The sequence below is a fragment of the Monodon monoceros genome, unplaced genomic scaffold (assembly GCF_005190385.1).
Source record: "Monodon monoceros isolate NGI ecotype Baffin Bay Population unplaced genomic scaffold, NGI_Narwhal_1 Super_Scaffold_16, whole genome shotgun sequence".
Lineage (NCBI taxonomy): Eukaryota > Metazoa > Chordata > Mammalia > Artiodactyla > Monodontidae > Monodon > Monodon monoceros.
The window spans coordinates 19,198,018-19,224,457 of record NW_021703772.1 but is presented as its reverse complement, the minus strand read 5'-3'; the positions used below and the strand labels follow the sequence as shown (position 1 = coordinate 19,224,457).

At 39.3% G+C, this 26,440-nt stretch overlaps 1 protein-coding gene across 2 annotated transcripts in view; it reads left to right on the top strand.

Moving 5' to 3' along the window:
• CNOT9 (CCR4-NOT transcription complex subunit 9) overlaps positions 1 to 24,091 on the top strand; it is a 34,545-nt gene extending 10,454 nt beyond the window's left edge. The window contains exons 3-8 of one of the 2 annotated variants that reach the window (XM_029224580.1): positions 1,617 to 1,732; positions 3,647 to 3,756; positions 8,423 to 8,532; positions 13,756 to 13,854; positions 14,070 to 14,161; positions 23,945 to 24,091. In XM_029224580.1, coding sequence (XP_029080413.1) covers positions 1,617 to 1,732; positions 3,647 to 3,756; positions 8,423 to 8,532; positions 13,756 to 13,854; positions 14,070 to 14,161; positions 23,945 to 24,026 — 609 coding nt within the window. In that variant the 3' untranslated portion in view covers positions 24,027 to 24,091. Of the gene's footprint in view, positions 1 to 1,616; positions 1,733 to 3,646; positions 3,757 to 8,422; positions 8,533 to 13,755; positions 13,855 to 14,069; positions 14,162 to 15,585; positions 19,269 to 23,944 lie in introns of those variants that run through there. The other variant, XM_029224579.1, reaches the window with a different exon arrangement.
• Positions 24,092 to 26,440: the final 2,349 nt, after the last annotated feature.

Below are 26,440 nucleotides of genomic sequence, written 5' to 3'. Positions count from 1 at the left end.
GCGGGGGCTACTCTTCATTGAAGTGCACAGGCTTCTTATTGCGGTGGCTTCTCGTTGCAGAGCACGGGCTCTAGGCGTGCAGGCTTCAGTAGTTGTGGCATGCAGGCTCAGTAGTTGTGGTGCACGGGCTTAGTTGCTCCGTGGCATGTGGGGTCTTACTGGACCAGGGATAGAACCCATGTCCCCTGCACTGGGCAGGCGGATTCTTAACCACTGCGCCATCAGGGAAGTCCTAAACTTTATTTTTTTAATTAGTTTATTTATTTATTTTGACTGCGCTGGGTCTTCATTGCAGCACGTGGGCTTTTTCTTGTGGCATGCGTGCTTTTCTACTCGCGGTGCATGGGCTCTAGAGCATGCAGGCTCAGTAGCTGCAGTGCGCGGGCTTAGTTGCAGTATGTGGGATCTTAGTTCCCCGACCAGGGATCGTACCCGGGCCCCCTGCATTGGGAGCACGGAGCCTTAACCAGTAGACCACCAGGGAAGTCCCAGAATGTATATATATTTTTTAATGTTAGCATTTGTAAGAATCTGTTTTAGAAAAGTCTAAGGTACTTGTTAAAATGCAGATTCTTGGATCCTACCCAAGAGATTTCATATATTTAGTCTAAGATGAAAAATCTATTTTTAACAGGCAGCTCCCCCACACCCAGGTGATTCCAATGTACATGGTGTAAGAGCTACACTTTGAGAAACACAACTTTAGGAGTGCTACAAAATAATATTTACTACATGGTGGGGGGGATGGAAAGGAAGGTATAAGAACTGAAAGGTATATTCTGGGGAAAGAAAATGTTAAGATAAAGGTATAACAGCTGTAGGATTAAAGGTGGGTATTCTTGTACATTGAAGAATAAATAGCTGAAATTTGGTTCTGACCAGAACGGTCATTTGTGGGGAATAAATTGATACGGTATAGTCCTAAGAACCAAGATAGAATGATCATCCTTTAAAGTATTGTCCATAATTCCCAATAATTAGATCAATTTTTTTAATCTGTTAAGTAAATTCATATTCTGTCCCTACAACACGTACCCAAGAAACTAATCTTTCTTATAGGAACATTTTCTGTGTAAAAGTTTTACAATTAAGATAAATGGAATTGTGTTCAGCAAATCATTGCCTTTCGGCAGAGAATACATATATTCCCTGCTGTTTGTACATATCCCCACACATACACCCATGTTCTTATCTCCCCCTTTTTGCAGTTGCTACCTGACCAAACAGAAACTTTTTTGTGAGTCACTGTGGTTGATTTACTAATGCTTCCTGGCTAGCTATCTCATCACTGCAACTAAAAGTAGGGTGTTGACAAAAGGGGGGATTATAAATATGAGTCCCTCAAGTGAAAGCCTCAACAGGTGATGCAGGATATAGGAGGAAGTATGGTTGACCACAGTTGCCTCCATAGAGATCTTCCTAGAGATATATGTAGAAATGTCTCAGATAGTCTCAGTCAGGTATATTTATGATGAAAGGATAGGAGTATTGTTTATTTCTTCCCCCTCTTTTAATGGTTCGCTTCTTATAGGATACGTGGAATTAAAGTTGTTTGCTTTCATACCATGGGAATTAAAGTTGTTCCTTGTTCATCTGGTGCTGATTTCCATTTTTAGGAAATTGTAAATATTTATCCATCTATCAACCCACCCACCTTGACAGCACACCAGTCTAACAGAGTTTGCAACGCTCTGGCATTATTGCAATGTGTAGCATCACACCCAGAAACCAGGTAAATACTTTGAATGAGTGTGTGGGTAGAGGTTTGTGTTGAATGTGGTCCTAACTTCTGAATGATGAGAGGAGGGTCATGCAAGTAGGGTACATGTGTGTGGGTGTGGATCTTCGGGACTCTTCTTTTACTTTTTTTTTTCCTCAAGAATTTCTGGTCTCTAATTCACCAGATTTTAGTGTAGTAACAATATGGTATTGTTTAACATGTTCTTTTATAATTAATTTTTTGCCTTTTCAAATTATGGTAAAATATAAATAATGTAAAATTTATCATTTGAACCATTTTAAAGTATACAGTTCAGTAGTATTAAATACATTCATAATGTGCCATCATCACCACCATCCATTTCCATAATTCTGTTCATCCTGTAAAACTTAAACTCTATACCCATTAAACAATAACTCCCCATTCCCCTGCCCCCCAGCCCCTGGCAACTACCATTCTACTTTCCGTCCATGATTTTGACTGTTCTGAGTACCTCGTTATAAATGGAATCTTATAGTATTTGTCTTTTTGTGATTGGCTTATTTTACTCACCGTAATATCCTCAAGGTGCATCCATATTATAGCATATGTCAGAATTTCCTTCCTTTTTAAGTCTGAATAGTATTCCATTGTCTTATTTACTTTTTACCCATTGGTAGCAAGGAACTTTAAAGGATTGGTGGTCACCTCTCAGGAAAGGTCAGGCATACAGCTACTTCTCCCTCCTGAATCCATGGTAGGCGTCACTGTGCCACGCATGAGGCACAGTGCATGGCATTTAGTAGGAGTTCAGTTAGTATTTGGACTCAGCACTTTTTTCTCACATAGTAAGCCAGATTTGGCTTCAGAATCTTTTTTAACACAGGATTTTAGGCAACCTCTGTAATAAATGAGAATTGGCATTCAAATTGAGACACTTTTGCCTTCCTGCTATATCTGACAAATTAAGAAAGGGGAGATTCTGTTCAGGAATCTGCTTTGTGACTTTTATGGCCTTAAAGCACTTAATAGTCATTTTATTAAAGCCTTTCCTCTCTTTGTCAAGTTTTCCTTATAAAATCTGGGTGCTAGGTTGGCACTGACCTTTCGGAACTTTAGAAACATTGCTAAGAAAATTACTTTTAAGTACTTAAAAATGCAAGAGTACTTTCTTAAAATTTTTGGGTGTTGGCTCTCCTGTAAGGTATAATTATAAATTATATAAAGTAATAGACTGATTCCATATTAGTTGCTGAACATATTAGCTGCAGATTGAAATGTTTTTAGGATACTTAGTGTATCTGAAAGCTCTAACCAAAAGAGTATTTAAGCATAACAGATAAACCTTGATAATGGCTGCTTTATTTTGTTGTCTTGGTTTATAAGTTTTTGTCAGCTCCTACCTGTGAATATTACTGTTGACCCATAAACTAGATGAGGGAGGGCATCTAGGAGAATCTCTTGGGCCCTTAAGTGCATTTTATGACCTATTTTTTAAAACTTGCAGTTGGATATTTTATCAATTTTTAAAGTACTTGGTACTGAATACAGGGAAAATTGTGTGTTCTCTTAACCATTGGTCTAGGCTAGGGTTTTTCAGCCTTGACACTATTGACATTTTGGGCTGGATTAAGTCTTTGCGGTGGGAGGAGGGGGATAAGAGGGGACTGTCCTGTGCGTTGTAGGATTAGCAGCATCCTGGCCTCTGCCCAGTGGATGTCAATCCCTTCAGTATGACAACCAAAAATATATCCAGACATTGCCCCTGAGGGGGCAAAATCACCCCAACTGAGAACCACTGGTCTAGACTAATGACCAGTAACAGTCTTTCCTAGAGATTCCTTGGTCAAGCAGTGTTATAGGCCTTACAGAATTAACCACCTGGGAATGTTCAGAATCCTTAGAAATTAACTCTGGGCTCTGAATGTGATTATTTTTTTCTTTTAGGTCAGCATTTCTTGCAGCACACATCCCACTTTTTTTGTACCCCTTTTTGCACACTGTCAGCAAAACACGTCCCTTTGAGTATCTTCGGCTAACCAGTCTTGGAGTTATTGGTAAGTTATGAGGATCGTTTTGCAAGCCTGGAATCATCATCATTCATAATAGTGGTCTTAGGTGTTTTGTCTGTTCTTTTATAGCTTTTGTTCACCAGTTATTCATTTTTGTCTTTGGGGTTGAGTCTAATAAATTAGTTTTTACTAATAAGTGAATATCAGAACATTATTGCTCTTACCAAGTACCATTCTGACTATTGTTAATAAGTCTATAAGACCCAGCATTTTGGGATTAAATTCAGTGTGTATGTAGAAATGTTTAATAATTGTAGGGAAAGTAAAGAACAAGAGTGTTAACAAAAAAAGATTATTATTACAGGAGTAAGAATTTGCGTTTGTTTCTTGGTTTGATTTTTCATCTTTGTCACTTCTGAGCTGTTCTCCCATAATTCCAGGGATTTACCTTGTTTTAGCTCGTTGAATTTTTGCATGCTCAAATTAATGTTTCCATGTACATTTATTATGGGAGATGTGTCTAAAACGCTATATCAGCTATTTCAGATCTTAGACTCCAGGGTAGTAAAATCTTTAGATTTGTGAAATGTAAATACATTCAAGAAGATTTCTTTCCTAAATTGCCCTTCCTTTTTTCAGTGTCTTTTTCTCATAGTTTTTGCTCGACATACTAACCAAATAATAAGAACATCAGTTATACAAACTTTGTTTTGTTTGGTTATTATTTTTATGTTCAACCTGTGTTCACATCCTTATGTTTATAAACCATGAATCAGGAAGTATAATTTAAAAGTTTGGTATTTCTCAGGAACATTTTATTCTACTTTTAAGAAGTAACTGTTATCTCATACTCCAAATGAATGTTATTGTTTTTTACATCTTCTCCCAAGTGGTACTGTAATTAGAAACATTTTTCCCAATATATTCTTTCCAGCTTGTAAGATATAAAAACGTCTCGTGTAGGATTTAAAACATCAACATGATTCCAGCCAAAAGAAAACACTTGTATTCATTATTCTAATTCAAATCATCCTACTTCTGCTGTTTTTTTTACTACTGTGGTTGGATGATGCACTTATGTGTTGTTAGGGTAAATGTTGACTGTGGTGGGGGGTGGAAACAGTACTTGGACGGTATTAAGCCAGTTGTCTACCCTTGCATGTATTTTTAGAAACTCAGTTTCTCCCAAGTCATTGAGAGTACAAGCAGAAGGTGAATGTTTGGGCCTAGACTTTTTCCTGCAGTTCAAGGGTTATCAGACAAGTTTGAATATAAATGAAGTGATACATAACATAGATTAGAAAATACTTGAAACTGAGTAAAAGTAAAAATACAACATATCAAAATTTATAGGATGCAGCTTAAAGTAGGGCTTAGAGGGAAATTTGTAGCATTAAATGCTTTTACTAGAAAGAAAGAGAGGTCTTCAATCAGTGAGCTAAGCTTTTCTTTAAGAAACTAGAAAAAGGAGCAAATTAAACCAGAGCAAACAGAAGGAAGGAAATAATAAAGACTAGATATCAATGAAAATATGAAAAGAAAATCAATACATAAAATCAGTGAAACCAAAAGCAGGGTTTTTTTGTTTTGTTTTTTGAGATATAATTGACATATAACATTGTATTCGTTTTTGGTATACAACATGATTTGGTATATGTATATATTGCAAAATGATCAGTACAGTAAGTTTAGTTAACATCCATCATCACACCTAGGCAACATTGTTTTTCCTTGTGATGAGAACTTTTTACGATCTCTCTTTTTAAGATTTCTCTTAGAAGCTTTCAAACATACAATACTGTATTGTTACTGTGGTCACCATGCTGTACATTATACCCCTGGGACTTAGTTATCTTATAACTGGACGTTTATACCTTTTAACCACCTTCACCCATTTCATCCACCCCAATTTTTTATTGAAAAAAATTCAATAAAATTAATAAACCTCTATCCAGACAGACTGATAAAAAGAAGAGAAGACACAAGTTACAAATACCGTAAATGAAAGGGGGTGCATTATAAAAGACTCTACAGACAATTAAAAAGATAATAAGATAATACTGCTAATAACTCTTTGTCCATGAATTTGACAACCTAGGTGAAATGCACAAATTCTTTGAAAAATACGGTCTGGCAGAGTGCACTCAAAAAAAAAAAAGATAAGCTGAATAGTTTTTGTAGTTAAAAACCTTCCAACATAGAAAACTCTAGGCCCAGATGGTTTCAACTGGTTAAATCTACCAAAAACTTAAAGAAGAAATAACACAAATTCTGTTAAAAACTTTTCCATAACATGGAGAGGAGGCTTCTCAACTCCTGGTGAGGGCAGCATTACTCTGATAATAAAAACAGAAAAAGAAGTAAAAAGACTATAGACCAGTATCCCTCATGAACACAGATGCAGAAATTCTCAACAAAATGGTAACAAATCAAATCCAACAACATGTAAAAAGGATCATAATGACCATGTGGGTTTTATCCCAGGAAATCATTCTGGTTCAGCTTTCAAAAATCAGCCATTATGATTGACCGTATCCACAGACTAGAGATGAAAAATCATGTGATCTTCTCTGTAGTTTATAAAAACAGCCTTTGACAGAATTCAGTATCCATTCGTGATAAAAACTCCAGCAAAGCAGCAATAGAGGGGAACTTTCTCAACCTGATAAAGTACAAAAACAAAAACAAAACCCTTCAGTTAAGATCATAGTTAATGTGAAGAACTGAATGTTGTCCCCCTAAGATTGAAAACAAGGCAAGGATGTTCATTCTCACCAGTCTTATTCATCCTCATCCTGGATATCCTTACCGGTGCAATAAGGCAAGAGAAAAAAAATAAAGGACATACAAATTAGAAAGGAAAAAATAAAATATTGGCTACATTTTATAGCTATAAATGGAGTATAATCTTTAAATATTGTGAATCACTATATTGTATACCTGTAACTTGCACAGTATTGTACAGAAACTATACTTCAATAAAAATTTTTTTTAAAAAAAGGAAAAAGAAAACTGTGTTCACATACAACATGATTAACTGCATTGAAAAGTCTTGAAGAATCTACAGAAAAAAGCTACTAGAACTAGTGAGTTTAACAAGGTTGTAAGTTATAGAGTTATTATACAAAAATCAGTTACATTTTTGTGTGCTTGCACTAAACAGAGATTGAAATTTCACCAAAACGTGAAAAACTTGGGTGTAAGTCTTACAAAATATGTGCATAGTCTATAGCTAAAAACTATAAAACAAGGACAAAAGAAATCAAAACCTAAATAAATGCAGAGATACACCATATTCATCAATTGGTTTATCGTTAAGATGTGGTTAAGATGTCGTTCTCCCCCAGATGATATATAGATTTAGAGCAATTCTAACAAAATCCCAGTAGGATTTTTTTAATAGAAATTGACAAGGTGATCCTAAAATTTTATCTGGAAAGACAAATGAAATAGAATATGCATTTTTTAAAAAGAAGGATAAAGTTGGAAGACATATACTACCCGATTTCCAGACCTACTGGAAAACTACAGAGTCAAGACAGTGTGGTATTGGAGAAAAGATAGACTTGTAGAGCAGAATGGAGAGTACAGAGATAGACCCACACAATTATGGTCAATTGGATTTTTGACAAAGCTGCAAAGAGAATTTAGTGAAGAAAGGATAGTCTTTTTCAGTAAATCGTGCTGGACAATTGGATATCCATATGCAAAGCAATGAACCATGACCTATACCTTGTACTCTATACAAAATTAACAAAATGGATTTTAGACCTACATGTAAAAAATCTAAGTGAGATAATAATCTGCCATCTGCAGCAGGCCACGTTAGTAAATTATGGTATGTGCTGTTTAGAGATGTAGCGTTTGTAGGTTGTCAGTTCTGGTTAAAGTAAATGATATTACTCTCTCCTGAAGTGATTGACTTTAGTTATTACAGGTCCAGTTAACTAAGGCCTTTCATATAAAAGCTAGTGATGCATTGGGCAGCTCAGGGAACAGTCATTTGTTTAATGGGACTCTGCCTCCCTATATGCAGAATGGAGAGGATATCAGTGAACTGTGTCTGACACCCGGTCAGTGGTGTAAGTTTAGAAACCAACAGAGTAATAGAATTGGGATGAATTTTAGAAGTCATTGGTCCAACTCTTATTTTATAAAGAAACAGAGGCTTGCAAAGGGAAGGTAACTTTGTCAAACTTAGGTAAACTAGTTGTGGAACCAGAATTGGAATCCAGGTGTGTGTGTTTCTTGTTTAGGTATGCCCTACAGTATTTGTGCTCTTTGGGAAAAGAGGGGCAATTGAATAACCAGGAAGTAATGTTTGTTTATGCCTATTGTGACTTAAGTAGGATTCAGACTGACATCGTTTCTTTGCTACCTGGGAATGTGCTTTAATACTGATGTAGAATTCTTTTCTCTTACCTAAGGTATATGGAGAAGAGATGGTGATATTATTGTATGAATGCCTACCAAGAATGATAGAAAAATTATTTAGATAGCTAAACAGATGCTAACTATATGATAGACCAGACTTGGTACCTGATCTTTTGGTGTTGACTGATAACAGTCAACCTGTGCTTTTCTTCCTTTTTTTTTTTTTTTAATGAACCACAGTTTGTGTTGTATGTTAAGTTCCACAACTAGCTGGATGAACAATTTTAGTTGGAAACCCTGACTCTGAAATAATTTTGTTTGTCCATATTTTCTTTAGGGGCCCTGGTGAAAACAGATGAGCAGGAAGTAATCAACTTTTTACTGACAACAGAAATTATCCCTTTGTGTTTGCGCATTATGGAATCTGGAAGTGAACTTTCTAAAACGGTGTGTGTTTTTCTCTTAATTAGATTCTATATTGTTGACTCTTGGGCTACTTCTTCATGGTTATCATTTTCTGCCTCTCTTCAGGTTTTTTGAAACTTCCATGAATGTTTTTTCTCTTTTAAATAAAAATTGTTATATAATGATGATTTAAAAACCCAGACCCGTCAGAAGAATATCATGTTAAAACACTAAATTTCTCCCTTTCATCTGAACCCACTTCTCACTACACAGGTGTATTATTCCAGACATTTTTTTATGCATAATCAAGTGTATATATACTTGAGCTTCTCCCTACTTTGCACTTTAACCATGGATGATAATGTGACTGGTATAAATTCTTAACCTCTATTTTCCCTCTCAGAACTCCATTGCCATAGCCCTGTTGTCTTCTGGTATTGAATGTTGTAGTGAAATCTTGGGTCAGCCTAATATTTTCCTTTCATTGGTGAACTTGCTTTTTCTGTGTGGTATCTATAAGCTTCTTTTGTAATTTTTAAGTTCATTTGATAATTTTTTTTTTCTTTTGGCTGCGCTGGGTCTTCGTTGCTGTGCGCAGGCTTTCTCTAGTTGTGGCGAGCAGGGGCTATTCTTCGTTGCAGTGTGTGGGCTTCTCATTGTGGTGGCTTCTCGTTGTGGAGCACGGGCTCTAGGTGTGCGGGCTTCAGTAGTTATGGCACGTGGACTCAGTAGTTGTGGCTCATGGGCTCTAGAGCACAGGCTCAGTAGTTGTGGCACACAGGCTTAGTTACCCCACAGCATGTGGGATCTTCCCAGACCAGGAATTGAACCTATGTCCCCTGCCTTGGCAGGCGGATTCTTAACCACTGGACCACCAGGGAAGTCCATCATTTGATAATCTTATATCAGATTTTTTTTCTGGAAGAGCGTACTCTTTGTGTCTCTTTTTTGGTTAATTTTATAGTTTTCCCTTTGATTTGTTTTGGCCTCTTGCTTCAGCAACATCAGTTATGCTATATTGTCTATTTTTCAAATATATATTTTTTCCCTCTCTACTTTCTATCTTTAATTTCATATCGTGATTTTTCTCAGGCTACTTTTCCATGTTGCTGACTATTTTTAGCAATATCTTACTTCTGCTTCCAAAGTGTATCTAGTCACATTGACTAGTCACTCTAATTTTTAATTTGGTAAATACTTATTGCTGAGTTGGACGTAAGTAGATGTAATGATTTAAATTTTTTTTGTTTTGAATACACAATACAAATAAAGTAAAAATTCAAATGCTACTACAAATGGCTATACAAACAAATGGAAGTCTCCTACCATAGCCTCTCAGTTCTTCTCTCCAGTGGTAACCAGTATTACTACTTTCTTGTAGAATCCTTCCAGAAATATTCTGTGTATACATATAGCAGTTTAATTTTGTATTAATTTTTTTCCTCTAGTCTCTGCCTCTCACTTCTCATGTCCTTTCAGCTCTTCTTTGAATTTTTTATGTTCTTTGAATTTTTTAAAATGTTCTTTAAAGTCCACATTCTCTTCAATTTCCTTGAAAATGCAGATAAGTATTACTTGTTACCCCTGTGTAGGGTATGTCTCAATAGAAGTTTCCCTGTGGGCGTCTTTTTATCCAAGATTGCCATTTGTTTAAAAATAATGGATGGAAAGAGAGATGTTATGAGCTGAAGTTGGCAGCTTTCAAGTCAAGTGTTTTACCTCTGAATACTTTTCCACCCAGCCTGCCACCTAAGGTGTGTGTGTTAGGGAGGATTTAAACCTCTCTCTTCAATTTTCTACTAACACACAAAGAATAAGTGACATGTGATCTATGTTCGTGCTTTTCTTTCTTTCTTTGTTTTTTAAATAAATAAATAAATTTATTTATTTATCTATTTATTTATTTATTTATGGCTGCATTGAGTCTTCATTGCTGTGCACAGGCTTTCTCTAGTTGCGGTGAGCAGGGGCTACCCTTCGTTGCAGTGCACGGGCTTCTCATTGCAGTGGCTTCTCTTGCTGTGGAGTACGGGATCTAGGTGCGCAGGCTTCAGTAGTTGTGGCTCATGGGCTCTAGAGCACAGGCTCAGTAGTTGTGTCTCCCGGACTTAGTTGCTCCGCAGCATGTGGGATCTTCCCGGACCAGGGCTCGAACCCATGTTCCCTGCATTGGCAGGCGGATTCTTAACCACTGCATCACCAGGGAAGTCCCTATTCATGCTTTTCTTCTCTCATTTGTCCCTTAATTTTATTCCTTTTGTTAATTTCAGTGGCTTTCCCGGACCGGATTGGAATGGTTACAACTGTATTCTGTCATTTTTTATTCATAGTTGCCTATGAATAGGGTTTTTTCAAGTTGGCTTCTTATGGCTGGGACAGAAAAAGATTCATTTCTTCTTTAGTGACATTTCTTCCAGGAGCCCCCATCCTAATGATCCCTCCCCTATTTACATTCCTTGCCCATTACTAGAATTAATTCATCCTTGATGTGTAGATGTTCCCATTGACCTTTACGCTTCAAGTAGAATACTTCTCCTATCCTACGTTTTATGGTTTGTAGTCACTTCCTGGCAAGTCTTTCTTCTTTTGCTCCATGCAAGCAGACACCTCGTTGTGTTCACTTTTTATGTACAATGCTTAGTCAAACGTCTTGCCATAGTAGACACCCAGTAAAGCAGAGGTTCTCAGTCAGAGCTGTGTGGCATGATCACCTGTGAAGTGTTCTTGTTTCTTTGGGGTTTTTTTTTTTTTTTTTCTGCTGTGTTGGGTCTTAGTTGCGGCACACAGGCTCTTTCGTTGCAGCGAGCAGGCTTCTCTCTAGTTGTGGCACGTGGGCTCAGTAGTGGCAGCACCTGGGGTTAGTTGCCCCGCGGCATGTGGGATCTTAGTTCCCCGACCAGGGATCGAACCCACATCCCCTGCATTGGAAGGTTGATTCTTAACCACTGGACCACCAGAGAAGTCCCTGTGAAGTGTTTTTAAAACATCAAGGTCCAGGTCCCATATCTGACCTACTGAACCGTTCTGCAGGGTGATAAAGTATGGACATTTGTGTTTTTTTTTAAATCCCCCTGGGTGAGTGTATAGTATAAGTTATTTTGGAAAGCTGTTATTTTGGAAAGCTGTTTGGCAGTATCCACTATAAACATAAACCTACCCTATCACCCAAAAATGTATACCCAAGAAAAATGAGCTCTCGGGAATTCCCTGGCGGGCCAGTGGTTAGGACTCCATGCTTTCACTGCAAAGGGCCCAGGTTTGATCTCTGGGCAGAGAACTAAGATCCCACAAGCCACACAGCATGGCAAAAAAAAAAAAAAAACTCTCATGGGCATCAAAACATATATAGGAGTATTTATAGCATTTTTACTCATGAAGGATAAATTGTAGTATAGTTACAAAATAAACTACACAATAGTTAAGAAGCATGAACTGCTGATACATGCAATGTGGCTGATATTATGTCAAGTGAAAGAAGCCAGATATATATGAGTTCATACCATATGACTCATATATGTATGTGAAATTCAAGAACGGGCAAGAACAGTCAGTGAGGATAAATCAGAATAGTGATTACCTCTCAGGGAAGGATATTGACTGGGAAAAGGCACAAGGGAATCTTCTGGGGTGCTGGAAATGTTCTGTATTTTATTTTATTTAAAATTTTTATTTTATTTCATTTTTATTGAAATATAGTTGATTTACAATGTTGTGTTAGTTTTGGGTGTACCGCAAAGTGATTCATATATTTTTTTTTCTTTTTTTACATTCTCTTCCATTATAGGTTATTACAAGATATTGAGTATAGTTCCCTGTGCTATACAGTTGGTCCTTGTTGGTTATCTATTTTATATTTAATATTGTGTATGTGTTAATCCCAACCTCCTAATGTTCTGTATTTTAATCTGGTTGTGGTTCACAGATGTGTAGGATGTAAAAATTAAGATACACTTAAGATTAGTGCACTTTACATATTTTACTGTGTATATGTTTGTATTAGTTTCTTATTGCTGCTATAACAGATTGCCACAAGCTTGGTGGCTCAAAACACCACAAATGTATTCTCTTACAGTTCTGGAAGCCAGCAACCGTAAATCAGTTTAACCAAGCTAAAGTCAGGGTGCCAGTAAGGGCAACATTCCCTCTGGAAGCTCTAGGAGAGAGTCCCTTTCCTTGACTTTTCCAGCTTTTAGAATTGCATTTCTTGGCTCACTGCCCCCTCTTCCATCTTCAAAGCCAGCAGCGTAGCATGTTCAAATCTCTCTCTGCTTCTGTCACATCACCTTCTCCTCTATTGTCAAATCTCCCTCCACTTTCCTCTTTAAGGACACTTGTGATGATTATATTTAGGGCCCACCTGGATAATCCAAGATGATTAATCTTCCCCTAAGATTCTTAACTTAATCACATCTGTAAAGTCCCTTTTGCCATATAAAGTAGCATCCCCAGGGTTTGGTGATTAGGACCTAGATATCTTTGGGGGCCATTATTTAGCCAACCACAATGTTATACCCCAGTAAAATAGTAAAATAAAACAATTCCCACAGTTGTTTCTGAAGAGCAGCTGAGGAAGAGAATCATAATAATAATCATTTGACTTGAATTAAACTAGTATTTTTTTAATCCCATCTATGTAAGAGTTAATGAGCTTAAAGTGAGTATATTCTTTATTACTGTTGGAACAATTTTCGAAGGGAGGCTTAAAAGTCTTATTTTCTTTAAGATCTTTTAAGAATAAGAAAAGATTTACCTAACTCATTCGGAAGAGATGAGGCATAGCTGAATTGCTAAAATCATCTTGGCCCATGGAAAAGGGAAGAGGCTCTGTGTTTAACTAGGTTTGATCTCAACTCTGAGTTAGTAGCTTTGTCACTTGGGACCTTAACCTGGCAAGTTATTGATCAACAGTTACACCTGGCACATAGTAGGTGTTCAGTAACAGACAGTCTCTCTGTTTTTAAGACTCTGATAATTACCTACCTTTTATGTAAAATGAGAATAACAATGGTACCTACCTCATAGGTTTGTTGTGAAAATAAGATAAGGCATGTTATGGCTTAAGGAAGAATTCCAGCACATAGTAAATGTTCAATATGGTAATATTTATTAATTTTTTTGTACTATGCGTGTCTCGTCAAGTAAGTTATATAGAATGCAAGGGTATTTGCTTAGTTTTCTGCTTATGGTTATTACTGGGAGAAAAGCAGACAGTTGGAAGACAAGTCTGAGCAACGTTTTGGACTCCTTAATTTTGTTTTACTCCAGGTTGCCACATTTATCCTCCAGAAGATCCTCTTAGATGACACTGGTTTGGCTTACATATGTCAGACGTATGAGCGTTTCTCCCATGTTGCCATGATCTTGGTGAGTTCTTTCATTTGCCTTCTTTGTAACTGCTTCTGATCACACAGCTTAGTCGCTTTGCAGTCGACACTGAGCTGCTTCAGTCTCCCAACTAGAAATAACAACTGTGGAATCTTGTATAACTGTTCTTGCAATATCTGCTCTCTGATATCAACTAGGATTATTTTGTGTTTTGTGTGTTTTTTTCCTATCCCACCTTGTTTTGGGGGAAACAGGGTAAGATGGTCCTGCAGCTATCCAAAGAGCCTTCCGCCCGTTTGCTGAAGCATGTAGTAAGATGTTACCTTCGACTCTCAGATAATCCCAGGTAAACATTTATAGGATTTATAGGACTTAAATACTCTGGTGAGTATTTCAGGGGAAATACTCTAGTGAGCAGTTGCCCCATCTCATGGGGTAGCTCCTATGTCTTTAGGACAGGGAAGGGATAAAACTATATTTAGCTTGTCTGAGACAGACCTTGATTAATTCCTTTTAAAATCTGAAGTGCTGAATTTAAAAATCCATCAGAGTTTTATCTCCCCACTGGAACTCCGTACCCTACTCTAAAATTCCAGAGAGTTCAGACAGTGAATCTTATGATACATTACTCCTGTGGTTTGAGCTTTCTGTTGCTACTCCAGGTGGTCAGAAAGAAAAGTATACTTTCAAAGGTCTCTTAAGAAAGGAACAGGCCCAGAGGGCTCTTGAATTATATTTCCAGTTCTCTTCCTGTAAAGTCCTTGAGCTAATTGTTTTATCTCCCTATGTTCGTAATCTTTCTGCCAGAAATCATACATTGTAGATACAATGCATTTTAGAAATATTTGACCTTTTGCTTTGTAAATCCATAATTCATGCTGAAAGCCACTTGCTCAGATTCTGCTAAACCACATAATGGGTTGATTTCTGTGTTCTTAGGAATGAGGATAACTTGATTTAATGTGAACTCAGCCTCCTGCCACTGAGGTTATTTAAGCCCTAACTATTTCTTTGACCATTTTGTCTTGTTCCTTAGTGGTTCCTGTTTTCACCAAAGTTTGAAAATATGTTTATTTAAAACTCTCCTTGTACAAAGAAACTAGGCTGAGTACAAAAGCTATAACTTTTTTTAAAAAACAGCCTTATAAATAGTTAACATTTACCTTTTTGAGTTTTCAGATTCGACTTTTACTGGTCATATTTTAAAGTAAATGAAACATTTAAAAGTTCATCTGATAATAATGTTACCATAGATTTGTTTTTACTGCTCATCTCTTATTAAGGGTTTTAACTATAAAACTGAAGCTGTTTTTGGAAAGACACAAATTTATATCAGTTTAAAATTCATTAATTTATCATACTATGAGTGAGGTCATATCCCCTGTTAATGTACTGATTTTGGAATATTTCATTTACTATATAATCCATATATTTCCAACATGAGTATTATGACAATGTTTACTGTAATAAATCAGAAAGCAGTTTGAATTGAAGTAAATTATTGCACCATTTTATTCCATTTGCTTTGTCACAAAATTCTACATTGGGGCATCATTCTGAAAATGTTTGCAGACAACAATCCTGGAGCAATCTGAGCCTATGCCTAACATAAGCTTTAAAGAATTTTAATGGCTTCTTAAAGTACCTTGACAGAACCATAGATTCCCAGGATTCTATGTATTTATATCTAAGAAAAGGGCTCTTCCCTGTCCCCCAGATATGGGTTTATTTGTTTGGTCTCCCTGGTCGGTTTGTTTATTTCTGACGTAGGGCACGTGAAGCACTGAGGCAGTGCCTCCCTGACCAGCTGAAGGACACGACCTTCGCCCAGGTGCTAAAAGATGACACCACCACTAAACGCTGGCTTGCACAACTCGTGAAGAACCTGCAAGAGGGCCAGGTCACCGATCCCCGGGGTATCCCCCTGCCCCCTCAGTGATCCTCCCCCGTCCCCTCCCACTACTCCCCCAAGTTGGGGAAGGGAGGGGGAACCTGCGAGGAATACAGCTCAGGTTTTATCGCTGACTGGGAATAGACGACCTCAATGCTGAACTGCACTGGAGAAAAGGGGCACGGTACCCCTGCTGAGGTGTATGAGCTGCCATCAGGCTGCCTTGAGGACCTGGGCTCCTTCTGCTACTCCCAGGAAACGGGCTCCTGACACAGTGTTCTGCCACCACAGCCAAGGAGGGTGTCAACACCAGCAAATGCTGTATTTGCAGCATGCCCAAGATGACCGTTCTCCCTCACCTCTACCCAGCCACTGGCAGGGAGGGGAGACAGTGGTGACAGCAGCAGCACTCTAGGCATGGTGAACACCTGGGACCAAGCCATGTGGCGTTTTCTTATTTTGCCTTCCTGGAAGACTCAAGATATGTCTCTTCATCCTCTCTCTCAGTATTTGTTTACTTTGGTTTTTTGTTTTTAATCTCAGAGAGAGGTGTATTTAGTGGACACAAGCTGTAATATTCAGCAAAACTTTGTCAGTTGGTACTGTTTACAAGTCTGTTAGATGTGTAAGCTCAATAAAAAGTTGGTCTGGGCATTACATCCCCTCTAGCAGGCCAGTAGCTGCATGAGCTGTTGGGAGGAATGGGAGGCAGGGGAAGGATATAAAGCCAAAGGACAGCAGGAACCCACCACCTGTTTCCCTTCCCTTTCCCATTCTTTTACCCCTAGTTCTGGATGCCATAAGGACCTTAACCTTGCTTTTGGCTTTAGCTGCTAGCATTTCCAAATCTCCGTGCTTTTCCCTTCTTCACTTCCCTCCTATTAAACTTAAAACAGACGTCTTAATTCATCAGGCTGTCCTGGAAGGGTATTGTATTGGGGGAGGAGAGGAGATGGTGGACGTCACCTTCAGTTCAAGTCCTCAAAGATATTTTCTAGATGACTTTTAAAAGGGAGGTGTCTGTGCTTAAGATGATAGGCTACTTGATCCTATTCTTTGCCCTAGTGTGAATCTACAGTTCCATCTGTCTTCATGATTGTACTTGAAGCAGTATTAGCTGAATGAGTTAATTTTATTCAGATTTAAGATAGAGGGCTGGACTCTGCTTCCTCACTTATTCTGTCTTTTTTTTTTTTGACACATTCCCCTATGGTCTATGGGAACTACAGGGTTGCCACTAAAATATTTTACACTTTTTCATATTGTGTCAGAGAATCCCCCTTCCTGCTCTGGAGCTTTAGGTGACTCTATTCACAATCCAGAGGCTTGAATCTGCAGTGTAAACTGCCTTGCTTTCCCCCAGTCCTTCCCCCTGCCATCACCTGCTTTCTCTGTCTCTAATCCCCATCTGCAGTCAAAGATGGGGTTGTTAACCCAACTAGAGAGAGACCAAGTATTTTTGGCCCACATCTCACACGATTGAAGGTGTCCCTGAATACATTTGGGGAGGGTTTATAAGGGGCAGGCTCAGAGAAACCTTGGCAGAGGCAGTTTGCCAACCCAAGGGCTCTTTCAAGCCGACTTTCACAAAGGGAGCCGGCTTGTTAGTTGGCTTCTGTCTCTTTAGAGCCAAGAAAGTAGTAATTAAGCAGCCTAGATGTAGAAAGGGTCGGATAAGCACTTATTCCCCTGCTTTCCAAAATGAAGAGGAGAACCAGGCCAGCTCTCACTAATCTCAAGCCTGAAGAGAAGAGGTCTTGGAGAAATCAGAGAACAGCATGGACTGGATAAATGTCTTGACTCCCTTCAGCCCGTAGTTTTGACCTGGAGAGTCCAGCTAGGGTAATCCTGATTTTTGCCAACCGCCTTCCTTCTGAGCCAAAGTTTTCTCATTCCCCCTCCTCTGGGGAAGCAGCTGAGGGCCAGGCCTTGCTCCCTGAAAAATTCTCTTCTGCATCTTCCGGTGCATTGGCCATTGTACTGTGCCAATAGTATCTTAATTCTTGTACCATCTATTCTCAGCTGGCCTTGGACCCCATGTAGGAGTTGCGGGGAGGGGTGGAAATGGGTATTGTTCCTTGTAGTTGATCCTGATGTCCTGTGTGTATAAAGAGGACCCCTCCCCCGCCCCGCATTTTCTGTGTTCCATCCTCACTCCCTCAACAGGATTGAAATAAAACATGCTTCTGTTTTTGTAACAATAATTTTTCTTTTAAACTGGAGATTTTATTTTGTCAATATCGAGGTATCTAGGCACTGTGGTCAGATGATCCTCATCAACCTTGCCTCTACCTCTGTTGAACTACACACACACTGCCAAGAGGGCAGTGATGGTTCCTTTCTAGATAGGTCCTTTGGGAGAAGATTACTGATGTATAAAAGCTGTTTGCAAGGCTGAGATGGTGCCCTTTTTCTGACAAAGTATCTCTTGCTGGGGCAGAACCTCACTCCTGGCTGTAGTAGCTAGAACAGTACTAGTGTGGGAGAGACTTCTATAAATGAAGAGGTAAAGCTTGAAACATTTTATCAAAGACTTTAATATTCATTTCTTTCCAGGGTTCAAGACTTAGAGCACATCTCCAGAGTTGTTTCCATCCCTGTTCCTGGCTCTTAATGGGAGAGAGCCAACCTCTGCTTCCAGCTTCTTTTTTCCAAGGGTTGAGGGCCTTCATTTCAGTGATGGAACAGGGCAAGGAGAGGCATTGGTAGCCTTCAGAGCTTCCTTACTGGCTATATGTATGATTCCCTTGCTCACTATTCCTGCTGCTCAAAGGCTGGGAAAGTATGAGGGGGAGGGGGGAATACACAAAGTTAATTGCTATCAAAAGTCCAAGGAAAACATTTAAAATAGGAAACCATAGAATGAAATGAGATTTTTCTTTCCAGAATGTTGTGGAATTTAAATTTTTTTTAATAATACATTTATTTAAAAACCAGATATAATAGGTAAGTTGAACAACACAATTAAACCTAGCTTAACTGACATAAATAGAACATTGTCACTGAACCAACAGTATACATATTTTTAATAGCACCAAAAGCTTTTACCAAAATTGATCATAGCTGGACCATCAAGTAAGCCTCAGGAAATTTCGAAAATAATTTAAAATAATACAGTGTTCTCTGAACACAGTGGGATTAAGCTAGGGAAAAAAACAACAACAACAACAACAACTGGAAAGTCCCTAACTGTTTATAAAACAGGCAGTAGAGTTCTAAATAACCCACTGGTCACAGAAAAAAAAGCACAAAGGAAATAAAAAAAATTAACTGGTAATAAAGATATGCCATATCAAAACCTGTGGTATACAGGTAAAGCACTAAAATATATAACTTTAAACTCACACATTACAAAAGAAAGGCTGAAGTCAGTGATCTAAGTTTTCACATCAAGAAACTGGGAAAGAATAGCAAATTCAAAAGGTAGAAGGAAGAATGCAGAAAAAAAGAAAAGCAATGAAATAGAAAACAGATGTACAATAAGGAAAATCAGTGAAGCCAAAAGTCATTCCCTCAAAAACAGTAAAACTGATAAACCCATAGACTGATCAGGAAAAAAACCTCAACATTAGAAATGAAAAAAGAGGGACTTCCCTGGTGGTCCAGTGGTTAAGAATCTGCCTTCCAATGCAGGGACGCAGGTTCAATCCCTGGTTGGGGAACTAAGATCCCTCATGCTACGGGGCAACTAAGCCCGCATGCCACAACTAGAGAGCCCGCGTGCTCTGAAGCCCGTGTGCCACAACTAAGACCTGATGCAGCCAAAAATAAAATCTTTTTTTAATGGAAAAAGGGACATCATATCTTAGAGTCACCAGTATCATAAACTTCCAGAAACTATAGAAAAGGGGAACAGATCTCAATTCACTTATTAAAAATATATATATTTATTTATTTATTTGGCTGCATCAGGTCTTAGTTGTGGCACACGGGATCTTTAGTTGCGGCATGCGGGATCTAGTTCTCTGACCAGGGATCAAACCCGGGCCCCCTGCATTGAGAGCATGGAGTCTTAACCACTGGACCACCAGGGAAGTCCCTCAATTCACTTTTGAAGCAGTATAACCCAGCCACCAAAACTATCAAAGATATCACCAGAAAGGAAAACCAGGTGCTAATCTCTCCCGGGAATGTTAATGTAAAACGCCAGACAAAATAAGCAAGTCAAATCTAGCGATATATAAAAATGATAATAGGTCATATCTAATTTGAGTTTACTGCAAAAATACAAGATTGATTCAACACTTGAAAACTAATGGATTCAATTCACACAATCAACGTATAAGGAGAAAAATCAATCTAGACAGATGCAGGAAAGAACACTATTCAACAGCTATTCATGATTTTTAAAAACTTTGAAAACGAGAAATAGAAGGGTATATCCTTAATCTCATAAAAATCTTACATATGTATGTAGGTAGGTTAAATATAGGTAGGTAGGTTAATTGATTACACACAAATATATATATGTGTGTGTGTAATCACTTTGACCCAAAATAAAATTTAATTATAATTTAAAGAAGTTAAAAGTTTCATATTCATGAAAACAAAAATAATTTTTTAATAAAATAAAAATCTTAATAAAAGCCCTACAGTAAACCTCTCAATGATAAAATATTGAAATCATTCTCCATGAGATGAGGAATAAGATAAGGATGTCCACTATCACAACTCCGTATACCATTATACTGGTCCCAGCCAGTGTGATTAGTCAAGAAAATAAAAGAAGGGACTTCCCTGGTGGTCCAGTGGTTAAGACTGTGCTCCCAATGCAGGGGGCCTGGGTTCAACCCCTGGTCAGGGCTCTAGCCTGCATGCTGCAACTAAAGATCCCGCATGCCATAACTAAAGATCCCTCATGGTGCAACTAAAGATCCCACATTGCTGCAACTAAAGACCCCGCATGCTGCAACTAAAGATCCCGCATGCCATAACTAAAGATCCCTCATGCTGCAACTAAAGATCCCATATTGCTGCAACTAAAGATCCCGCATGCTGCAACTAAAGATCCCGCATGCTGCAACTAAGACCCAGCACAGCCAAATAAATATTTTTTTTAATTAAAAAAAAATTTTAATTAATAAAAGATTTTTAAAAAAGAAAAGATTATAAAGGAACAAAAAAAGTGGTGACAACATAATTGTGTATGTAAATAATCCAAAAGGATCTACAGACTCTTAGGATTAAGTGAATTTAGCAAGGCCACAGAATACAAAGTCAATATACTGCCCCCCAAAAATCAATTATGTGTTTCTAAATTAAAATTTTTTTAATTAATAAAAGATTTTTAAAAAAGATTATAGATACAATAAATAGAAAATGAAATTTCAAAAATATGTTGTTTATAATAGGATAACAAATAGCTAGAAATATCAATAGATTTATCAAAAGATATGCAGAATCTTTACATTGAAAACAATGAAACATTCTTGAAAGAAAGACTGACAGGTGTGTGGTCAAATCATGTATAGTCAATTCACCAAATATTCTTCCTTGTTATAGGTTAGCTTCTGTCTGTTGGAAGCAAAGGGGAAACTTGCCTATGTTCTCAGCTATTTGGAAATCTCACTGTGAAAGTTTCACAATAACTTAGTTTTATTTCTTGAAATTGTATATAAGATAACATTAGATTTGAGAAGCATTTTTAACCCTGATGAAATTTCAGGGATGACTTTACGATCTGACAATAACATAAATGAATACATTTTGAAAATAAAAAAATTGAAATGCCTTAAGTGTAAAAAAAAAAAAAAAAAGACAAAGATGAAGACATATATCAACTCCATGGATTGGAAAATAATATTGTAAGGATGACAGTTCTCTCAAATTGATCTGCTGGTGAACCTCAATTCTAAGTAAAATCCCAACAGGTTTATTTTTGTGAAAATTGACAAGCTGATTCTAAAATTTGCATGGAAATGTAAAGTGCCAAAACAGTCAAGGCAATCTTGAATAAAAATGAAATTGGAGTCCTTCCACACCCAGATATCCTCCTTTAACTTTCAACATTTTAGTACCACCTTTCTGAGATATGGCTTAAAAATAGCATACACTTGTATTTTGTGAATTTTCTGAAAGTTTTACCTCTTACACCCTTTGCATTTACACCCTTTGCATTTTTAGTTCTCACTTCTATCATCTTGTTTTCTGGTTTATTTTATACCTCCTTGTTCCCACTCCCCTTGGTGGTTTTGGTGTTTTTTGTTTTGGGGTTGTTTTTTTTTGTTGTTTTTTTTTTTGCTGGAATGGAAGAGTGGCTACATATTCTGTGGTCTTTCGAAGTTATATATCTTGGCTTTTAATTCAGCAGGTGGTCTCATATTGATTTTTTAGATGGAATTTAATATTTTGAGTTGCCTTTTTGACCAACAAGAAGGGGGCTTTATTTCAGAAGTTTGAGTAGTTTGGTTGGATGGTCTGGGAAAGAGGTCTCTGAAACCCCAACCTGACTCCTGAGAAGCAGAGAAGTTTAGGGCATCTCCCCTGGGTGTCAGGAGGAGAGTTTAGGCTTGCCTACGTAGCAGTAAGAGAGTATACTGTTTAGATCTCCCTCTTTGCCAGCTGCCCCTTCATTTCAATTTAGGGCTTCTAGGCCTTTCCTGGGCATGGTTCCCAGAAAGTCCCTCTGCTGCTGCTACCCTGATCAGGTTTCTGGATCTGTTAATAATAGACAACAGTGGGGGAAGGGCCAGGATCATTATGGAAATAGGAGCAACTAAACCAGATGGACAGTTCCTATGCACAGGGCCCTGTCTGTCTGCTCCTGTCCTGTGTCTGAGGAGCATTCTGCAGTGAACATGTCTTCTAAGCCATTCTTTGGAGCCACATTAACCTTGTGAAGGTCTCCAAGTGCCTTTCCCCAAAATCAGAACACATGATCTGGGGTGCTTATGAGGACACTGAAACAGAATGTTTGAGATTCAAACTCTACCAGGAAACCCTGGAGGGGTGATAATACCCCTCACAGAACACCCAGAAGGGAAGGAGGTTGGGCCGCAATTAGGTGAGGCAAATAGTGACTCAGAGAGGCAAACTGTATGTAATCCTGGAATCCAGAAGGGGAGTGGGGAAGGGGAAGGGGAAGTATGGAAGAATAAGGACAGGATGATGTTGGAGAAGTGGAAATGGGAGAGTAAGACGAGCATGTGACACAGGACCACTATTAAGTAAAATATGAAATCAGCACAGTTTAAATCTTGATGCCTCCTAATCTTCCTGTTCTCCATGAATGGACTTCCGTCTTCTGCCTCTACTCCCTGCATACTCCTTTTCCTTTACCAAAACCTGCTCGTAGTACAGTAAACTCAACTTAGGTCACGACTCCTCCCTCCTCCCAAAAGTAACCACTATCCTGACATTTATGGTAATCACTCAGGATTTTATTTTAATGGGACTAACGATTTAGCTATAAATAATCACTGATGGTAGACTATTAGGCAGTTGAGGGATGTTTGGAGGAGCCACAAGAGGCAGCTGGATCTCAGCACACTCAAAAATCACACCACTTCGTACAGTTAGTTCCCTCTGTGCCTATGATTAAGACACACCTCACCAGAAGACGATCCCACAGAGCTCCAAGTACAGTGCTGTGCCCTATGCCCTCAGCTCCATACTGTCATCCACTGATCCAGAAAGAACCATACCCCACAGTCTTCCCAAGGCAGAGCAAAAGTAGGTCCCAGCTCACAGTACTTGGGCGAGTGTAAGGGACTGGCAGTCTCTGCTGCTGACATGTGAGGCTAGGACATGGCCTAAACTTCCCTGGGCCTTAGTTTCTCACTGTGAAGTATGGGGCCATGATAAAGCCCTTTACAATCCCCTATTCCTCACCTAACTTGGTGCCCTTTCCTCAATCTTGGTTTCTGTTTCCACTGCCTATTTATACACGCTGTAAGAAGCTCATTACCTTCCTTTCCCAGTTGGGTGTCTTTCCAGCCTTGTGCTCCTCTTTTTGCCCTTGATCCTCAGACACCATGATTCTGCTTCATTTCTACATGTACCATTATAAAAACACATATACGTCCTTGCATATTAGAGGTGCTGAACAAATGGTTGTAGAATGAATTAATATATGAAGCAAATTGTTTTCTACATTCACGTACGCATTCCTTCAATATTTAGCAAGTACCTAATATATACGTAGATACCAAGCTATCCCTCTACACAAATCATTCCTCTCCTCCTTTTCTCATCTTCCCCCTTTCCCATTCTATCTTTTTTCCTTTCCCTGAGCCATAGAGTTAGACTGAGTGCCCGGCAAGGCAGGATGCAGAGACACTTCTGCCAGTGGAAACAGACACCATGGAAAGGAGCCAGATGAAATAAGGGCAAAGACAGCTGTACAACACGCAGAGAGAAACCAACCAGAATGAAAAGCAGTGATTCATGGAGCACTGCAACTCGGATACTCCTTGGGTTTCACTCTGAGAGCTACTGCAGGACTGAGGTCAGTGAGGGCTGGCATCAAGATGAAGGACAGACAGGCTCCTCCTCCCTGGAGATGTGATGCCCGTCAATCCCTCCCCTTAATCCTCTTCTGCGCACCCCACCCCCACTACTCCCTCACACTGACCAGTGTCCTGGGCCTTTAAGAGTTGGATGGGCTGGACTGAGGAGAGCGCTCACACCTCTCCCCACCCTACTCTTTCTATCTGACTGTAAGTCTGCCAGTGACAGCAGCAAACTGCAGCAGAAGAGGGGAGGAAGCCAGAGAGTGCAAGAGAAGCAAAGGAGAAAAGGAGCCCTCCTGGGTTTCCTCGGCCCACAGCAGAAAGCGTCGCAGATCTCAGACACAGGACTCCTCTCCTGCCCACGGTAAGGGCCTGGAGGCTCAGACCAGCCTCTGCTCCAAGCTCTGGCCTGTCTGAGTCCCTAACTCTGCCCTCCACATGCTTACCCACCCTGACTAAATCATACCCTGGACTCTTTTGCCTGAACAGGCCTACAGGGCTCTGACCTCCTGGTTTTCTCTAGCTTAACCTCTTTGACTTACAGTTTTCCTGCTGGTTGTATCAGTCACCTCTTTATATGAGGACCTCTTAGCTACCCAGGCTACCACTCAGAGGTGAGCCCCACCCTAGTAAGGGAAGAGAGAGAATTGGAGCAGCCATTCTTTAGCACAAATTCAATTACAGATTGTTGAGGATTACCAAATGAGGGCCGGCCAAGACCCATGGGAAGTACAGAAACCCCTGGTAATAGGGAGAGTTGTGAGACTTCCTTGGAAAGAGCCAGGGTTTGAGTTCTATGCCTGGTTCTTAGCCTGCTCAATGACCCAGGGCAGTTTGTTGGTGTGCCAGAGTGCTGTGCTGGGAAGAGCACTTGCTTCTAGTCCTGACTCTGATGTTAACTAGCTCTGTGACTTTGGACCACAACTCCCTGATCTATGATCAGAGGGAGTAGAGGCTTCCCCAGATTTGCTTGTGTATCAGGAGTGCTTATTAAAGATAAATATTCCTGGACCCCATCCTTGGAAATCTGGATCTGGTAGATTTGAGGTGGAGCTAAGGAATCTCTATTTTAAGACACTTTCCAGGAGATATTGATATAGCCAGGAACTGCTGGATTGATGTGTTATAAAAGAGGAGTCTTCAAGCTCTAACATTCTGAGGGCTATGACCCATTCTGTCCTCTTTATGTGAACCAGGTCTGTCATAATCCTGCTCCAAAGCAAGAGAGTAGACAGAATGATTCTCTTCCTTCCTACCCTCAGAGAGACCATAGACACCTTGAATTCCACTATTAGCCATTGGCGCCATTGGCAACTCTGCCAAAGTCCATCTCTAGGTGACATGAAGCCACCTGGCAGTTGAGGACCAAATCTTGCTCGGCAGTCCTTGGCTACTTCCCACTTTATTTTGTGTCTCTATTTTCTCATCTGTGTTATAGAGGTAATTATCCATATCCTCAAGGATCTCCACATATGTGCCTAGGAGTAAACAGTTAAGACCCAATCTCTCTTACTCTCAGTCATTATCCTCTGCTCCTTGCCTTTTGCTCTTGCTCCCACTTCCAAATCCTTTTTCCCTCTTCTCCTAACTGCACCTACATCAGTTGTGACCATACTTCCCATCCTACCTTCAGGCACCAAAGGAAACACCAAGACCTAGAACACCTGGGTTCTAAGTCTCATTCTCTGGGCAGTTTGTTTAGTCAATCTCCTAGGATACAGGGGAAAATGAGGCCGAGCAGAGGGATGTGCTACTCAGTATCCGAACCCAAGTGTCCCCCTTCCAGGCTCTCAAACTCCTCACAGTGGAAGAGAACCAGAGCTATTGAGAATTAGAAGAGAAACAAAAGAGGAAGGAGTAATGAAGAGAAGGTATAAGGAGAAGGATGAGAAGAGGAGAGCAAAGAGAGGCTGACTTAAGTGAGCAAACAGGGAGGCAGAGAGAGGATGAGAAGAGTGAGCTGGGGAGAAAGGAAAAGGAAGGGGTCAAGCAGAGAATGGGGAAGGGAAAGAAAGAAAAGAAGGGCTATTAAGTGGAATACGGTGGGAACAGAAAATGATGGGGAGGAGAGACAAAACACTGATGTCCCTCATTCAGTCTTATCTCTGCTTTAATCTGCTTCCTAGAGAAAGCCCTTTCTAAGGGCAGAGCCTCAGTGAGACCTCTGAGGTGGTCATATAGAGACCTCAGTTCTAGTCCCAGCTCTGCCACTTAATTCATTAGGCGACTGGCAGTTCAGCTAGTCCTCTGTCCCCTTCTCTATAAAATGCAGTCCAGCTCTGAC